Genomic DNA, 12,986 nt, shown 5'->3' with positions numbered 1-12,986 from the left:
TCTGTCTATGCATTTTCTAGAATGCTCATGTCCATGGTATTTAGGATAAAAAAATCAGAGGAATACCACACTGAATGTGTCTGTAAAGAACCTAGCCATTTACCAGGCATCCATAAAAGATTCAGCTGTTTGTTCTTAGACATTAGAAAACTCTGGTTAGTTGGCTTTGTTGGTTTCCTTTGTTCCTGTTGTGTTTGGTTTTTTTAGTGGAAGAGCTTTAGGAAATGGGTGGGGTGGATTCTAAAAGTGGCCAAAGTAGGTGTTGTTCAAACTGCTATTGGTAGCACATTTCAGAAACAAGCTCCTTTGACCAAAATATTTTATCTCTGAGTCTCACAGGCTTTGTCTTAAGTTTCATTTGCTACAATGTCCTAGAAGTGTTTGCCTGTTTTTCAAGTCATGAATAGAGAGGCAGTCTCTAAAATAGTCAGGACTTGGCCTGCCAAGGGCCTTAACTATTAGGAACAGGAATGGTTTCAAACTGGTAACCAGTCAGAGTATATAGTGCAATGGTATGACGTGCTCTTATCAGTATTTCTTGTTTAAAATGCAGGCAGTAGTTCATCTTTGCTGGTTGAATTGATATTTATTTGTTGGTGAGATGCCCATGCACTGGTAGATGAGCGGATTATACCCATCTGTAGCATGTTCTGGGATCTCCCGTTCTATAGCAGCTTGGGCATGAGGAGACACCCGGTATGGTGGGGTTCTAATTGGGTGAGCATTACCTGTGTCAATGGACTGGTATGCCCGTTCAGTCCATCCTGGGGTGGCTGAGAACAATGGGGCGAAGCTAGTGCACAGCTCCTTGATTTGTTGCCGCTGCAGACATTCCAGGGTGGTTGAGAGGTTCACCTCTTCCACGCCACCGTCTTTTTTCCCGTCGTAGTAGACACCGTCAGGCCACTCAGCGTCATCTCCTCCCTGGACTGTAAACTGACAAACCTGTAAGTCTCTGGAATAAAAGGGCTTGAGAGAATAAACATGGTACACTCTGGGCTTTAGGGAGGAATTGGGAAATGCTATGAGGTAGTTAACAGCTCCCAGGCACTCTTGGACCGTGATGGCCCTTCCCATGATGCTTCCATCTTATGGGCCTGTTGCGCCTTCAAGACCATAACCTGGTCTCCTACCTTGAAGGAACACTCTCTGGTATGTCTGTCATACCAGGCCTTTTGTTCTTTTTGAGCATCCTTTAGGTTTTCTTTAGCAAGGGCTAAAGAGTGTCGGAGGGTGCTTTGTAGGTTGCTTACAAAGTCCAGAATGTTAGTTTCAGGAGGAGGCATAAACCCCTCCCATTGCTGCTTCACCAACTGTAATGGCCCCTTAACCTCGTGACCATACACAAGTTCAAACGGTGAAAACCCTAAACTGGGACGTGGTACAGCCCTGTAGGCAAAAAGGAACTGCTGCAACACTAGGTCCCAATTATTGGAGTGTTCATTCATGAATTTACATATCATGGCCCCCAAAGTTCCATTAAACCTTTCCACCAGGCCATTGGTTTGATGGTGGTACGAGATGGCAACCAAGTGGTTCACCCCATGTGTTTCCCACAGTTCTTTCATGGTCCCGGCCAGGAAATTTGTCCCCTAATCTGTAAGGATATCGGAGGGCCAACCTACCCTGTCAAAAATATCTGTTAGGGCCAGGCACACAGCTTTAGTCCTGGTGTTGCCTAGAGCTACTGCCTCCGGCCATCGGGTAGCAAAGTCCACGAAAGTCAGTACGTACTGCTTTCCTCTGGGTGTCTTTTTTGGGAAAGGACCCAGAATATCCCCAGCTACTCACTGAAATGGGACCTCAATTATGGGGAGTGGCTGGAGAGGGGCCTTGACCTGGTCTTGGGGCTTTCCCACCCTTTGGCATACCTCACAAGACCGGACATACTTGGCAACGTCCTTGCCCATCCCCTCCCAGTGGAAGGACTTCCCCAACCGGTCCTTTGTTCTGTTCACCCCACCATGGCCACTGGGATGATCATGGGCTAAGCTTAAGAGCTTTTCCCGGTACTTAGTTGGAACCACCAACTGTTTATGCGGCTGCCAGTCTTCCTGGTGTCCACCAGAAAGAGTCTCTTTGTGTAAAAGTCCTTGTTCTACAACAAACCGGGATCGATTAGAAGAGCTGAGAGGCAGTGGGCTCCGTGCCGCCGCCCAAGCTTTCTGAAGGCTGTCATCTGCTTCCTGCTCAGTCTGGAACTGTTCCCTTCAAGCTGGAGACACCAGTTTTTCCTTAGACTGTGGACTTGGACTTGGTCCCTCTGAAAGTGATGTAGGTGATGGGGTTGTTTCCGTTGCTGGTGAGCCGCTCTCCGCTGGTGCACCAGGTGGTATTTCAGGCTCTGGCTGAGCCTCTTGGGTATGGTTGTCTGCTGCTTCTGCCAGTTCAGGCTCGCTGGCACCCTCTGGCTTTGGGGTTGAAGATGGATTTGCAAGCACTGTCGTCAGTGCTGGCAACGGTTCTGGTGCTGGCTGCTTTTCCAGTTCCTGGTCTGGGACTGGAAGCACTGTGGCTGTTTCCGTTGTTGGCATGGGATCCGGGTCCACTACCTCTGTCTGGGTCTCTTGTAACACAGATGGGGCCTCAGTGGACGGCTCAGGAACAGGAATGGGTCTGGAAGCTTGCCTGGTTTGGCTACGTGTAACCATTCCCACTCTCTTGGCCCGCTTCACCTGGTTGGCCAAATCTTCCCCCAGTAGCATGGGGATGGAATAATTGTCATAGACTGCAAAAGTCCACATTCCTGACCAGCCTTTATACTGGACAGGCAGTTCAGCTGTAGGCAAGTCTACAGCTTGTGACGTGAAGGGGTAAATTGTCACTTGGGCCTTTGGGTTGATGAATTTGGGGTCAACGAAGGATTGGTAATGCCGCCAGAGAGGTCCTTTGGGGCCATCTGCCTGTCCCAAGTCAGGATAAAGGAGGAGGGTTGTGCATGGGGCTAGCAACTCCACCTCGTAAAAAATCAACCTGCTACAGAAACGCCAACAATAGAGACAACAGAGACTTTTACCCTGGAAAAAGAACGGTCTTCAACTCGAAGATGCTTGATTCTGGGTGGTAAAAGCCATGAGGAAGCCACTAAGCTGATTACCCTTCTTACAACCAGGAGGATTACCATAGGCACATGGAACGTGAGGACCATTACGAGTCAGGAAAGACGGCGCAGATTGCAGCAGAGATAAGAAGCAACAGCCTGACCGTTAGGCATTAGCGAGACAAGATGGACGCAAGCGGGACAGAGATGACTGTTGACAGGAGAGCTGTTGCTGTATTCAGGACATGAAGAGAGCAACGCACCCCACACACAGGGAGTAGGCTTCATGTTGTCCAAGCAGGCACAGAGATCACTGATTGGTTGGGAGGCACATGGTCCCAGGATCATTACAGCATCCTTCAGAACTAAAATGAAGAGGATTAAGATGAGTGTTGTTCAGTGCTATGCTCCAACTAATGACAGCGAAGAGGAGGACAAAGATTATTTTTACAACAGACTCCAGAAAATATTAGAGATTCTCCCAGACAAAGACATCATCATCCTTATGGGAGACTTTAATGCCAAAATTGGACCTGACAACACAGGATACGAACAAGTCATGGGGACCCACGCTGTGGGAGGGATGAGTGAGAATGGAGAGAGATTTGTGGATCTGTGTGCACTTAACAACCTGGTCATAGGAGGTAGCATCTTTCCTCACAAGCAGATCCACAAGAGTACCTGGGTATCACCAGCAGGCATGTGAGAAAATCAGATCAACCATGTCTGCATTAGCAAGAAGTTCAGAAGATCCTTGCAGGACGTTAGAGTTAGAAGAGGAGCAGACGTGGCGTCCAACCATTACTTAGTGGTGGCCAGATTGAAGCTGAAAAAGAACTGGATAGACACGTCAGACAGAAGAGTGAAGTACAACGTCAGCCTTCTGAAGGACCATAAGACCAAGGAAGATTTTGGACTGAGGCTGAAGAATAAGTTTTCAGTATTACAGGATCGGTCTGAGGAAGAGGAAGACAGTGTACTAAACAGATGGCAGAAAGTGAGAGAGACACTTAGGTCAGTATGCCAGGAAGTGCTTGGAATTAAGAAACGCCAGCAGAAAGAGTGGATCACAGCAGAGACCTTGATCAAGATAGAAAACAGAAAGAAGAAGAAGGCAGCAGTCAATAACAGCAGGACTAGAGCAGCAAAGGCCAAAGCTCAAAAAGAGTATGCTGAAGCCCATAGAGCAGTGAAGAGGAAGATCAGGAAGGACAAGAGAGAGTATGTGGATGAACCGGCAGCAGAAGCGGAGCAGGCAGTATACAGCGGTAATGTGAAACAGCTGTATGATACTACCAAGCGACTGTCTGGAAAGTTCAGCAAGCCAGAATGTCCCGTTAAAGACAAGCAGGGAAAGTCTATAACAGGAATAGAACAACAGATGAACAGATGGGCGGAGCACTTTGAGGAACTCCTGAACAGACCAGCACCACCAAATCCACCAGATATCAACCCAGCCAACGAGGACCTCCCAATTAATTGCGATAAACCAACCAGAGATGAGATCAGAAAAGCCATCACCATGATGAAGAATAGGAAGGCGGCTGGACCTGATGACATCCCAGCAGAGGCCCTGAAAGCAGACCTGGATGCTTCAGTGGAAATGCTGTACCCCCTCTTTGAGAAGATATGGGAAGAAGTGATTCCGGTAGACTGGAAAGAGGGATATCTCATCAAAATCCCCAAGAAAGGAGATCTTAGCAACTGTGCCAATTATAGAGGAATCACACTCCTGTCGGTGCCAGGGAAGGTCTTCAACTGAGTCCTGTTAGAGAGAATGAAGGATGCCGTCGATCCACAGCTACGAGATGAACAGGCAGGTTTCCGGCAGAATAGATCATGCATGGACCAGATAGCAACACTTTGCATCATAGTCGAGCAGTCTATGGAGTGGAACTCCTCGTTGTACATCAACTTTGTTGATTATGAGAAAGCGTTCGATAGCGTGGATCGAGAGACCCTCTGGAAGCTCCTTCAGCACTACGGCATCCCAGCAAAGGTGGTCAACCTGATCAAGAACTCATATGATGGTATACACTGTAGAGTGATCCATGGAGGGCAGCTTACTAACAGCTTCCAGGTGCAAACTGGAGTCAGGCAAGGATGCTTGTTGTCACCACTTCTCTTTCTCCTCGTCATTGATTGGATTATGAAGACATCCACTTACGAGCGTAGGAATGGAATCCAGTGGACGTTGTGGACCCAGCTTGATGACCTGGACTTTGCTGACAACCTTGCGCTCCTTTTGCACGGTAAACAGCAGATGCAAGAGAAGACCAATGTAGTGGCAGCCACGTCATCACAGGTTGGCCTCAACGTTCACAAGGACAAGACCAAGATCCTTAGGATTAACTCCATCAGCAATGACCCAGTCACACTGAATGGAAGCCCCCTGGAAGAAGTGCAGTCCTTCACCTACCTAGGTAGCATCATCGACCAGCAAGGTGGCACAGACGCAGACATCAAAGTAAGGATTGGTAAGGCAGGAGCAGCCTTCTTACAGCTCAAGAACATCTGGAGCTCCAGAGAGCTGTCTTTGGCAATAAAAATTCGACTGTTCAACTCCAATGTGAAATCAGTCCTACTGTATGGAGCTGAAACCTGGAGGACAACCAAAACAACCATCAGGAAGATCCAGACCTTCATTAATAGCTGCCTCAGAAGGATTCTCCAGATCCGCTGGCCAGACACCATCAGTAACATCCGCCTCTTGGAGAGGACCTGTCAATTCCCAGCAGAGGAAGAAATCAGAAGGAGAAGGTGGGGTTGGATAGGACATACACTACGTAAGCAGCCAACTAACATCACCAGACAGGCACTGCGGTGGAACCCCCAAGGCAAGCAGAAAAGAGGCCGTCCAAGAAACACCTGGCGACGCAACCTTCAGGCTGATAGCAAAAAAATGGGCTATACCTGGAACCAGCTAGAGCGAATGGCCCAGGATAGAGGACTCTGGAGATCCGTGGTTGGCAGCCCATACCCCGATTGGGGTGACGGGCATGAGTGAGTGAGTGAAGGATTGGTGGATAGCTGACACTTGTGCCCCCGTGTCTCTCCACGCAGTAACCTTCTTTCCGCCCACTCTCAAAATTTCCCTTCGCTCCAAGGGTATTTGAGAGGCCTCTGGGCCTGGGGATCTTTGGTGTGATGGTGGTGTAATGAACTGCACTCGGTTGGGGTTCTTTGGGCAGTTGGCCTTTATATGTCCCAGTTCATTACACTTAAAGCATCTTCCAGCTGACTGGTCACTGGGTCGAGGTGGGTTACTGGAGACTGGTTAGGTGGAAGAATAGGGCGTCTGTGGCTTTCCTTGGGTTGTACGTGGGGTCCTTGGCTGCCCTCAGTTGTAGGGTTTATTGTCAGTGTGCCCTCTGGGGTATTCGTTTCCCTTGACAGTAGCTTTTTTCTTTTCTGCCACTTCCATCCATTTGGCTCCAATCTCCCCCGCCTCGATTACCGTTTTGGGTTTCCCATCTAGGATGTACCTCTCTATTTCCTCAGGAATACCATCTAAGAACTGCTCCATTTGTATCAGGAGATGCAGCTCGTCCAGATTGTTAACCTTTGTTCCTGATATCCAGGCTTCATAATTCTTTGCAATGTGGTAGGCGTGTTCGGGGAATGACACATCTGGTTTCCATTTTTGGTTTCTGAACCGCCGACGGGCATGTTCAGATGTTATCCCCATTCTGTATCTGGCCTTGGTTTGAAAAAGTTTATAATCGTTCATGTTCTCCTTAGGCATTTCAGCCGCCACCTCTGCTAAGGGCCCACTGAGCAGTGGCCTCAATTCTACCATGTACTGGTCTTCACAGATGCTGTACCCAAGGCAGGCTCTTTCAAAATTTTCTAAGAAGGCCTGTGTCATCACCTGCCTTGAAGGTGGGGAATTTCTTGGAATGTGGAACAACAACTGGCGAAGTGTTGTTAGGATTGGCTGTGTTCTGTTGCTTAGCCTGTTCTAATTCCAGGGCCTGCTGGTGGTTCTCCCTCTGGAGTTCCAGCTCCCTCCTGTGGGCAGCCTCTTTGGCTGCTTGCTCTCTTTTGTAGGTTTCCTCTTTGGCTGTTTGCTCTCTTTTGTAGGTTTCCTCTTTGATTTTTTCTTCTCTTTCTCTCAGCTCCATCTCTTTTTGTTTTATTTCTAGTTCTTGTAGTTTCTTTTCCATGTCTCACTTGTGGTCTGCGTTTCTGATTTGTTCCTCTGCATGCAGTCTTGCCAGTTCCTGTTTCAGGTGCTTGGTAGTCATGGTTCCTGTTTTCTTGTGCTGAGGCACCCTCTGGTGTTTACTGCCTGAAATGCAGGTTCTCTGTTGGCTTCCTGGGGTTGCTTAGTAACGGAGTCCTTTTAACTTCCTAGCCTCTCCCGAAAGAGTTAAAAAGCAAAAGAAACTGTCTTTCATTTACAAATGTGTTTTGGCTGGAGTGCGTTGCTGACCACTTAAGGCTGCTTTGTTTAACAAACAACCATCATTATACCTTAATAGCCCTCCCTATGCACAGCTAGACAGAGCAAGAAAAAATAATTCTCTAGCTGCAGTTTAAAAAAATAAACTCTTTCCCTCTGCTTATAACCAGCTAGCAGAGAAGCAAATTAATAATCTTACTGGCTTTTGGATTCTTATCTTTCCCAGACGCTGCACACCATGTCATAGCATTCTTTCTCAAATCTGAACCTTAGAGTCCAGGAATGAGATACTAGCATGAATTTCCCTAAGCTTAATTACCAGCTTAGATCTGACAGGCTGCCACCACCCAAAAATATAGTGTTTTGGGGCACTCTGACCTCCCCAACCTTCCCTGTCGACCCCAAGAACCCAGATCCCTTGGGTTCTTAAAACAAGGAGAAATAAACCATTCCCCCATCTTCCCCCTCTCAGAACTTCCCTCCCTGGGCTATCCTGAGATACTGATCTAACCTCTTAAATCACCATACAGAGAAGCATCTCCCTTCCCTTCCACAAAGAGGCAAACAGATTCAAGGAAAACAGAGAGAGATTTTATCTCTCCCCCTCCCATCTCCCCCCCCACCCGTCCTGGTGAGTTATCCCAATCCCCTGGGATAAAACAAGGGAGACAGAGAAAAAACAATCAATCAGGTTCTCTAAAAAGAAATCTTTTAATAAAAGAAAGGAAAAAATAAAGAATTATCTCTGGAACTTCAAGATGTAAATATTTCAGGGTCTTATAGCTTACAGACACCAGAAAGAGACTTTCCCACCAGTACCAATACAAATCAAAATATTTCCAGCAACTACATATATAAAAGTTAACCAGCCAGATCCACAAATGCAAATAGTGTAAAACAATTAAAAAGCCTAAACCGCCTGTTTTACTTACTGTATGAAAAGAAACTTAGAGAGCCTGTAGTAATGTCTGGTCTCTCTCAGACCCTCCGAGAGAAGAACAAAGAACTCACATCCAAACTTCCCTCCACCCGAATTTAAAAGTAACTTGTCTTCTGGTCGGTCTTCTGGTCAGGTGTCCAGTTTCCTGCTTGTAACCCTTTACAGGTATAAGAGACATTAACCCTTAACACTCTGTTTATGACAGACAGAATGTCAATATTTAATGTGGTTAAACACTAATGGAATGTAGGAACTGCTCTACTGGTTCAGAACAGTCGTCCACCCGGTCCAGTATCCTGTCTCCAGTAGTGATCAGTACCAGATGCTACCGAGGAAGGAGCAAGAAACCTGCTAGTGGACAAATATGGAATATCATGGCCATAGGGGAAATTTCTTCCTATCCCCAGAACCACATCAGTTAATGGCTGGTTTGTGAGATCAAGCTTGAAGGATTAGTCCCCTATAAAAAACAATTATTAATCCTAACCATGCCCCATTACTTGTCTTTGCTCTAAACCATTCCTTTTTTTTTTCAATTAATCTTTCCCAATTTAAAAACTTTTCCATGTCTCTACCAACTTTTGTCACCCACCTCTGGATCCTTTCTATTTCTGTTTTATCTTTTCTGAGACAAAATGACCAGAATATTTCAGCCTTGTAGGTGACAGTACACCATCAATTTATAAAATGGTCTAATAATTATTTAGTGTTATTTTCTACTATTTTCTTTACACAACCTAATATTTAGTTGGTTAGTTTTTGTTTGTTTTTATGCCCCTTCAGTAAATTTCATTTGTCATGCTTCCCATTCACCTAGCTTTGTTAGGTCTTCCTTAAATTTCTCAAGGTTTTCCCTAGACATGACTAACCTGAACAATTATACACCACTGTTCACTTCCTTTCCACCTCATGAATAAATATAATAAAAGCCAGTCCTAATAGGCTCAACTTAATAGGCTACACTATAGGTTAGACTTTTGACATGTAGAAAATTGAATATTTCTACTCTGTTTTCTGTCTATGAGAGAGTCTCTGATCTATCACAGAACTTTACCTTTCAGTTCGTTGTTTCCTTTTAGTAAAAAAGTATTTAACTTCAAACAAATGATATCAACCAATGCTGTTTTATTCACTATTCTATTGACATGCTCAAGGGATTTTAATAGACAACAAAGGCACAGCTTTCCTTTCCAGAATCTTTGCTGATTTGTTCCTCTCACCTCGTGTTCATCTAAAGAGCTGGATGTAATGCACTTTCTGTACTTAGAGAGACAGATGCTCTCCTCCCACTCAATCTGTTGATCGATTCCATTGCCCTACTGATGACACAGGGATGGCCCAGTGATTTAGGTAAAGGATTGGAAATGGAGAAGTCCTGAATCTTAATTCCAGTTTTTACTCCAACTCCCTCTGTGGCATTGACCAAGCTACTTAAATTCTCTGCCACGATTTCCTCATCTGTAATATGGGAATTCTAATTACTTACCTACCTGCCCCCCAGGGCTGTTGTCAGGATAAATTCGATAATATTAGTAAAGAGCTTTGAACATAAAAAAGGTTTGATAAGTGTCAATCCCATCTACTGAAGGAAAGAAGAAAATCGCTGATTTTTTTCCCCAAAAATTTTGTAACAGTGATATGGTTTCAATGATTGTATTTGCAGGTTGGCAAGACTTGTTTGGGGAAGCACAATAATTCAACATCTCCTCACCTCAAAGTGGCAGAAACAGATCCTAGCTTTCAGGTATTTCTGTCTTTGTATAATTGAGCCCTTTTATAAAAGTGTCTTTATCAAATGCAAAATTCCTTGAACTGTATCTGCTTATTCTAATTCAGTGATTTCTAGGTAGTTCCTCATTAATCACAGTGAAGACTTCTGCTCCACTTGATTGAAGTTGGTGGTATGAGATGGTCTTCTGTTAGGAACTATTTCAATACTTAAAGAACTTGACTGCCTAATAATCAGCTAGGCCATTCTTATAAACTCAGGGTTCCTTTGGGGGGGGGAGGGGGACAACAATTTCCAAACCCTGGGTATAACTATGATTTAGTGAAACTGTGCTTAATTAAGCATGTTACACAAAGAAAAACTTCAGAAGATTGTATCATAGGACCCCTTCATCTGTAGGTCCAATAAAAATATAGTTACATAGATGTTGCAGACACAGCAGTGCCAGAGGCAAGCAACAGTGTTTCGTTGCCTAGAGTGCTTAAGCGCCAATAAACACACTTGGGTGGAGAAGCAAACAACCAAATGTATTTGAGCTCAAATAAGGTGCCAGGGAGAAATAACAATCTCAGATCCTGCACATAGCACACAGGCAGGGCAGGAATATTTATACCCTTCTTCTTGTATTCCTTTTCTGATGCTGACTAGCTGATCTTTCACTCCCCTGTACTTTCCCATCCAGCTGCAGTATCCTTTCTAAGTTAATCTTTTGTCTCCCCCCCTTTGTTCCCCCTCTTCGCTGCTGAGACATGTATACAGTATCTTAAAACGACCTTGAGCGTGCTCTAGCCTAGCTTCAATGTGTTACAGCAGAGAACTGGCTATTACAATCAAAAGCTAACTGCTAATACTACATTTTTGCAGCTCTTAACATATTAGGTTACACTAGGTTACACAAAGTGTTTAACATGGAGGAACATTGGTTCATTAAGGCCTACAACAGGAGGGCTTCATTGACACTTGTGGTTTACCACCCTCCCGAGTTACCTAGATTTATGCCTAGTGTCACCAACATAGATATTCTGTAGGAGAAATGGGGAGTGCTGTACCTCTGGGCAGCTCAGCTGTTTTGCTCCATTCTAATTCTCCAGCCATTTTTGTACCACTGGTTGACCGGCTGTTTTCCCCCAGCTCTGCCACTTAGGAGGTGGGGGGAGCACCAATTTTTTTTTCCACCCTAGTCAGCAAAATGGCTAGGACCTCCTCTGGCAGAGACCAGAATTCTGAACCAGACAATGAGAAAGCAGTTGAAGAATATTCTATTGTTTTAAATCTTCCTAGCAGTATCCTCAAATAATAAATCTATAAAAGGTGAGCAATTGATTTCATACAGTTGTTTCTACAATCAACATTTTGGTATTTTGAGAAAGATGCTATAGGTTTCATGGAGATTAATTCTATAAAGAGAGAGAGACACACATTATACATATTTATATACATATACAGAGAATGTATGTATGCACTCAGCAGACATACTATAGTTATTTTGAAAGCAGTACAAAGACTAACAAAAACAAATACAGCTGTGTGCACATTATTCCTATGGCACTTTAAGCATTCAGTGTTGATTCCTTGTATTCCAATGTAATATGATGACCACAGATGTTGGCTTGATTCTCCTCTCACTTACGCAAGTGTAATCACTGACTTCAGTTCAGTAACTCTTGATTTAAATTGTGGTTGATCTGTTTCTTGATGAGAAGACCTTTTTTATTTAGCATCCCACTATTCATCCATTAACATTCTATACTATTATAATACTTACTTTGATTCTGTTTTCCCCTTTGTGTTGGTTAACAGAAGTTGCACAGCCCTCCATGGATTAAACCTGAAGCTAAAAAATCAGCAGAGACAAATGAGAAGAAGCATGAAGAGTCAGATAAAACAGAAGAAAAAGCACTGTAAACATTACTAAGCTATGTTAACAATGTCCTTCATTTGCTATTGTCTTCATATTGTTTTTAGTCCAGAAGCATGATTATGTATCAAGTTTCTAAAGCATGCAACTTTTTTCACTATTTTATGAATGTTTGTAAGCTAGTCTAGTTTCTGAAATAGACCAATTAGTACCTCTCAGCAATAATCCAACAGAAATGGATGTTTGAAGATATGCTTTGTAATATAGTACAGTTTTTTGAAATATTATTCTGCCCTGATCAGTAACTTGCTTATTATAAATCAGTCTGTTTTGTAAAGAACTGCTATTCAGAAGTTTTCTTGTCTTAGCCTGTTCTGTTTGATAGCTATCTTTACTGTATACTGGGAGGCTGAAGTCAAAACAGGGATAAAAGCCTGCTAACATAAAATAATAATAATCATTACATAGTTAGAGTTCAATGCTACTCAAAAGAGTGACTATGAAAATCACAATAGGATTCTATATTTACCATCTTTCAATGCCTTCCATCTCAAGTCTACTCAGTTAACAGGTAAAAAGATGTTTTTTTTCTAACTGCAACCATTACAAACTCAACTGAATCGCAAGTTGTTTTCTTTGTGGTTTACGCAGCCCCAACATAAAAATTCTGCAGTTGAAACCAAGTTAACAATTCTACTGATGATGCACAAGCCAGAATGGAATCCATCTCCATCTCCCATAGCTGTGTTGGCCCTGCTGCCCTAACAGGAGTGAAAAGAGTAAAAATGTACTTTGTAACCATAATTGGCAAAACACAGAGAAAGTGTATTTGATGAATGCTTGCAATGGTATGTGCTACCTATATAGTTCTTAAGAATCTCTTAGCTGTGCATAGAATGCACTTTCTGTATCAGCTCTCCAGAATAGGGAGTAGAATCAGCAGGGAATTAATATCTGGAGAATTGATTCAGCTGAGGTTAATTTAAGCTACAGGGCCCAGCTGCGAGTTCTAAA

At 44.0% G+C, this 12,986-nt stretch overlaps 1 protein-coding gene across 5 annotated transcripts in view; it reads left to right on the top strand.

The window, feature by feature from the left end:
- LUZP2 (leucine zipper protein 2) overlaps nucleotides 1–12,312 on the top strand; it is a 358,273-nt gene extending 345,961 nt beyond the window's left edge. For all 5 annotated transcript variants that reach the window (XM_050955450.1, XM_050955448.1, XM_050955449.1 and 2 more), the window contains 2 exons: nucleotides 10,049–10,129; nucleotides 11,915–12,312. In XM_050955450.1, the coding sequence (XP_050811407.1) occupies nucleotides 10,049–10,129; nucleotides 11,915–12,019 (186 nt within the window). In that variant the 3' untranslated portion in view covers nucleotides 12,020–12,312. The remainder of the gene's footprint in view (nucleotides 1–10,048; nucleotides 10,130–11,914) is intronic.
- The last annotated feature ends 674 nt before the right edge of the window (nucleotides 12,313–12,986 follow it).

The sequence above is a fragment of the Gopherus flavomarginatus genome, chromosome 5, assembly GCF_025201925.1.
Source record: "Gopherus flavomarginatus isolate rGopFla2 chromosome 5, rGopFla2.mat.asm, whole genome shotgun sequence".
In the NCBI taxonomy this organism is placed as follows: domain Eukaryota; kingdom Metazoa; phylum Chordata; order Testudines; family Testudinidae; genus Gopherus; species Gopherus flavomarginatus.
The sequence above is the reverse complement of the archived record's forward strand: the minus strand, read 5'-3'. Positions and strand labels throughout refer to the sequence as shown.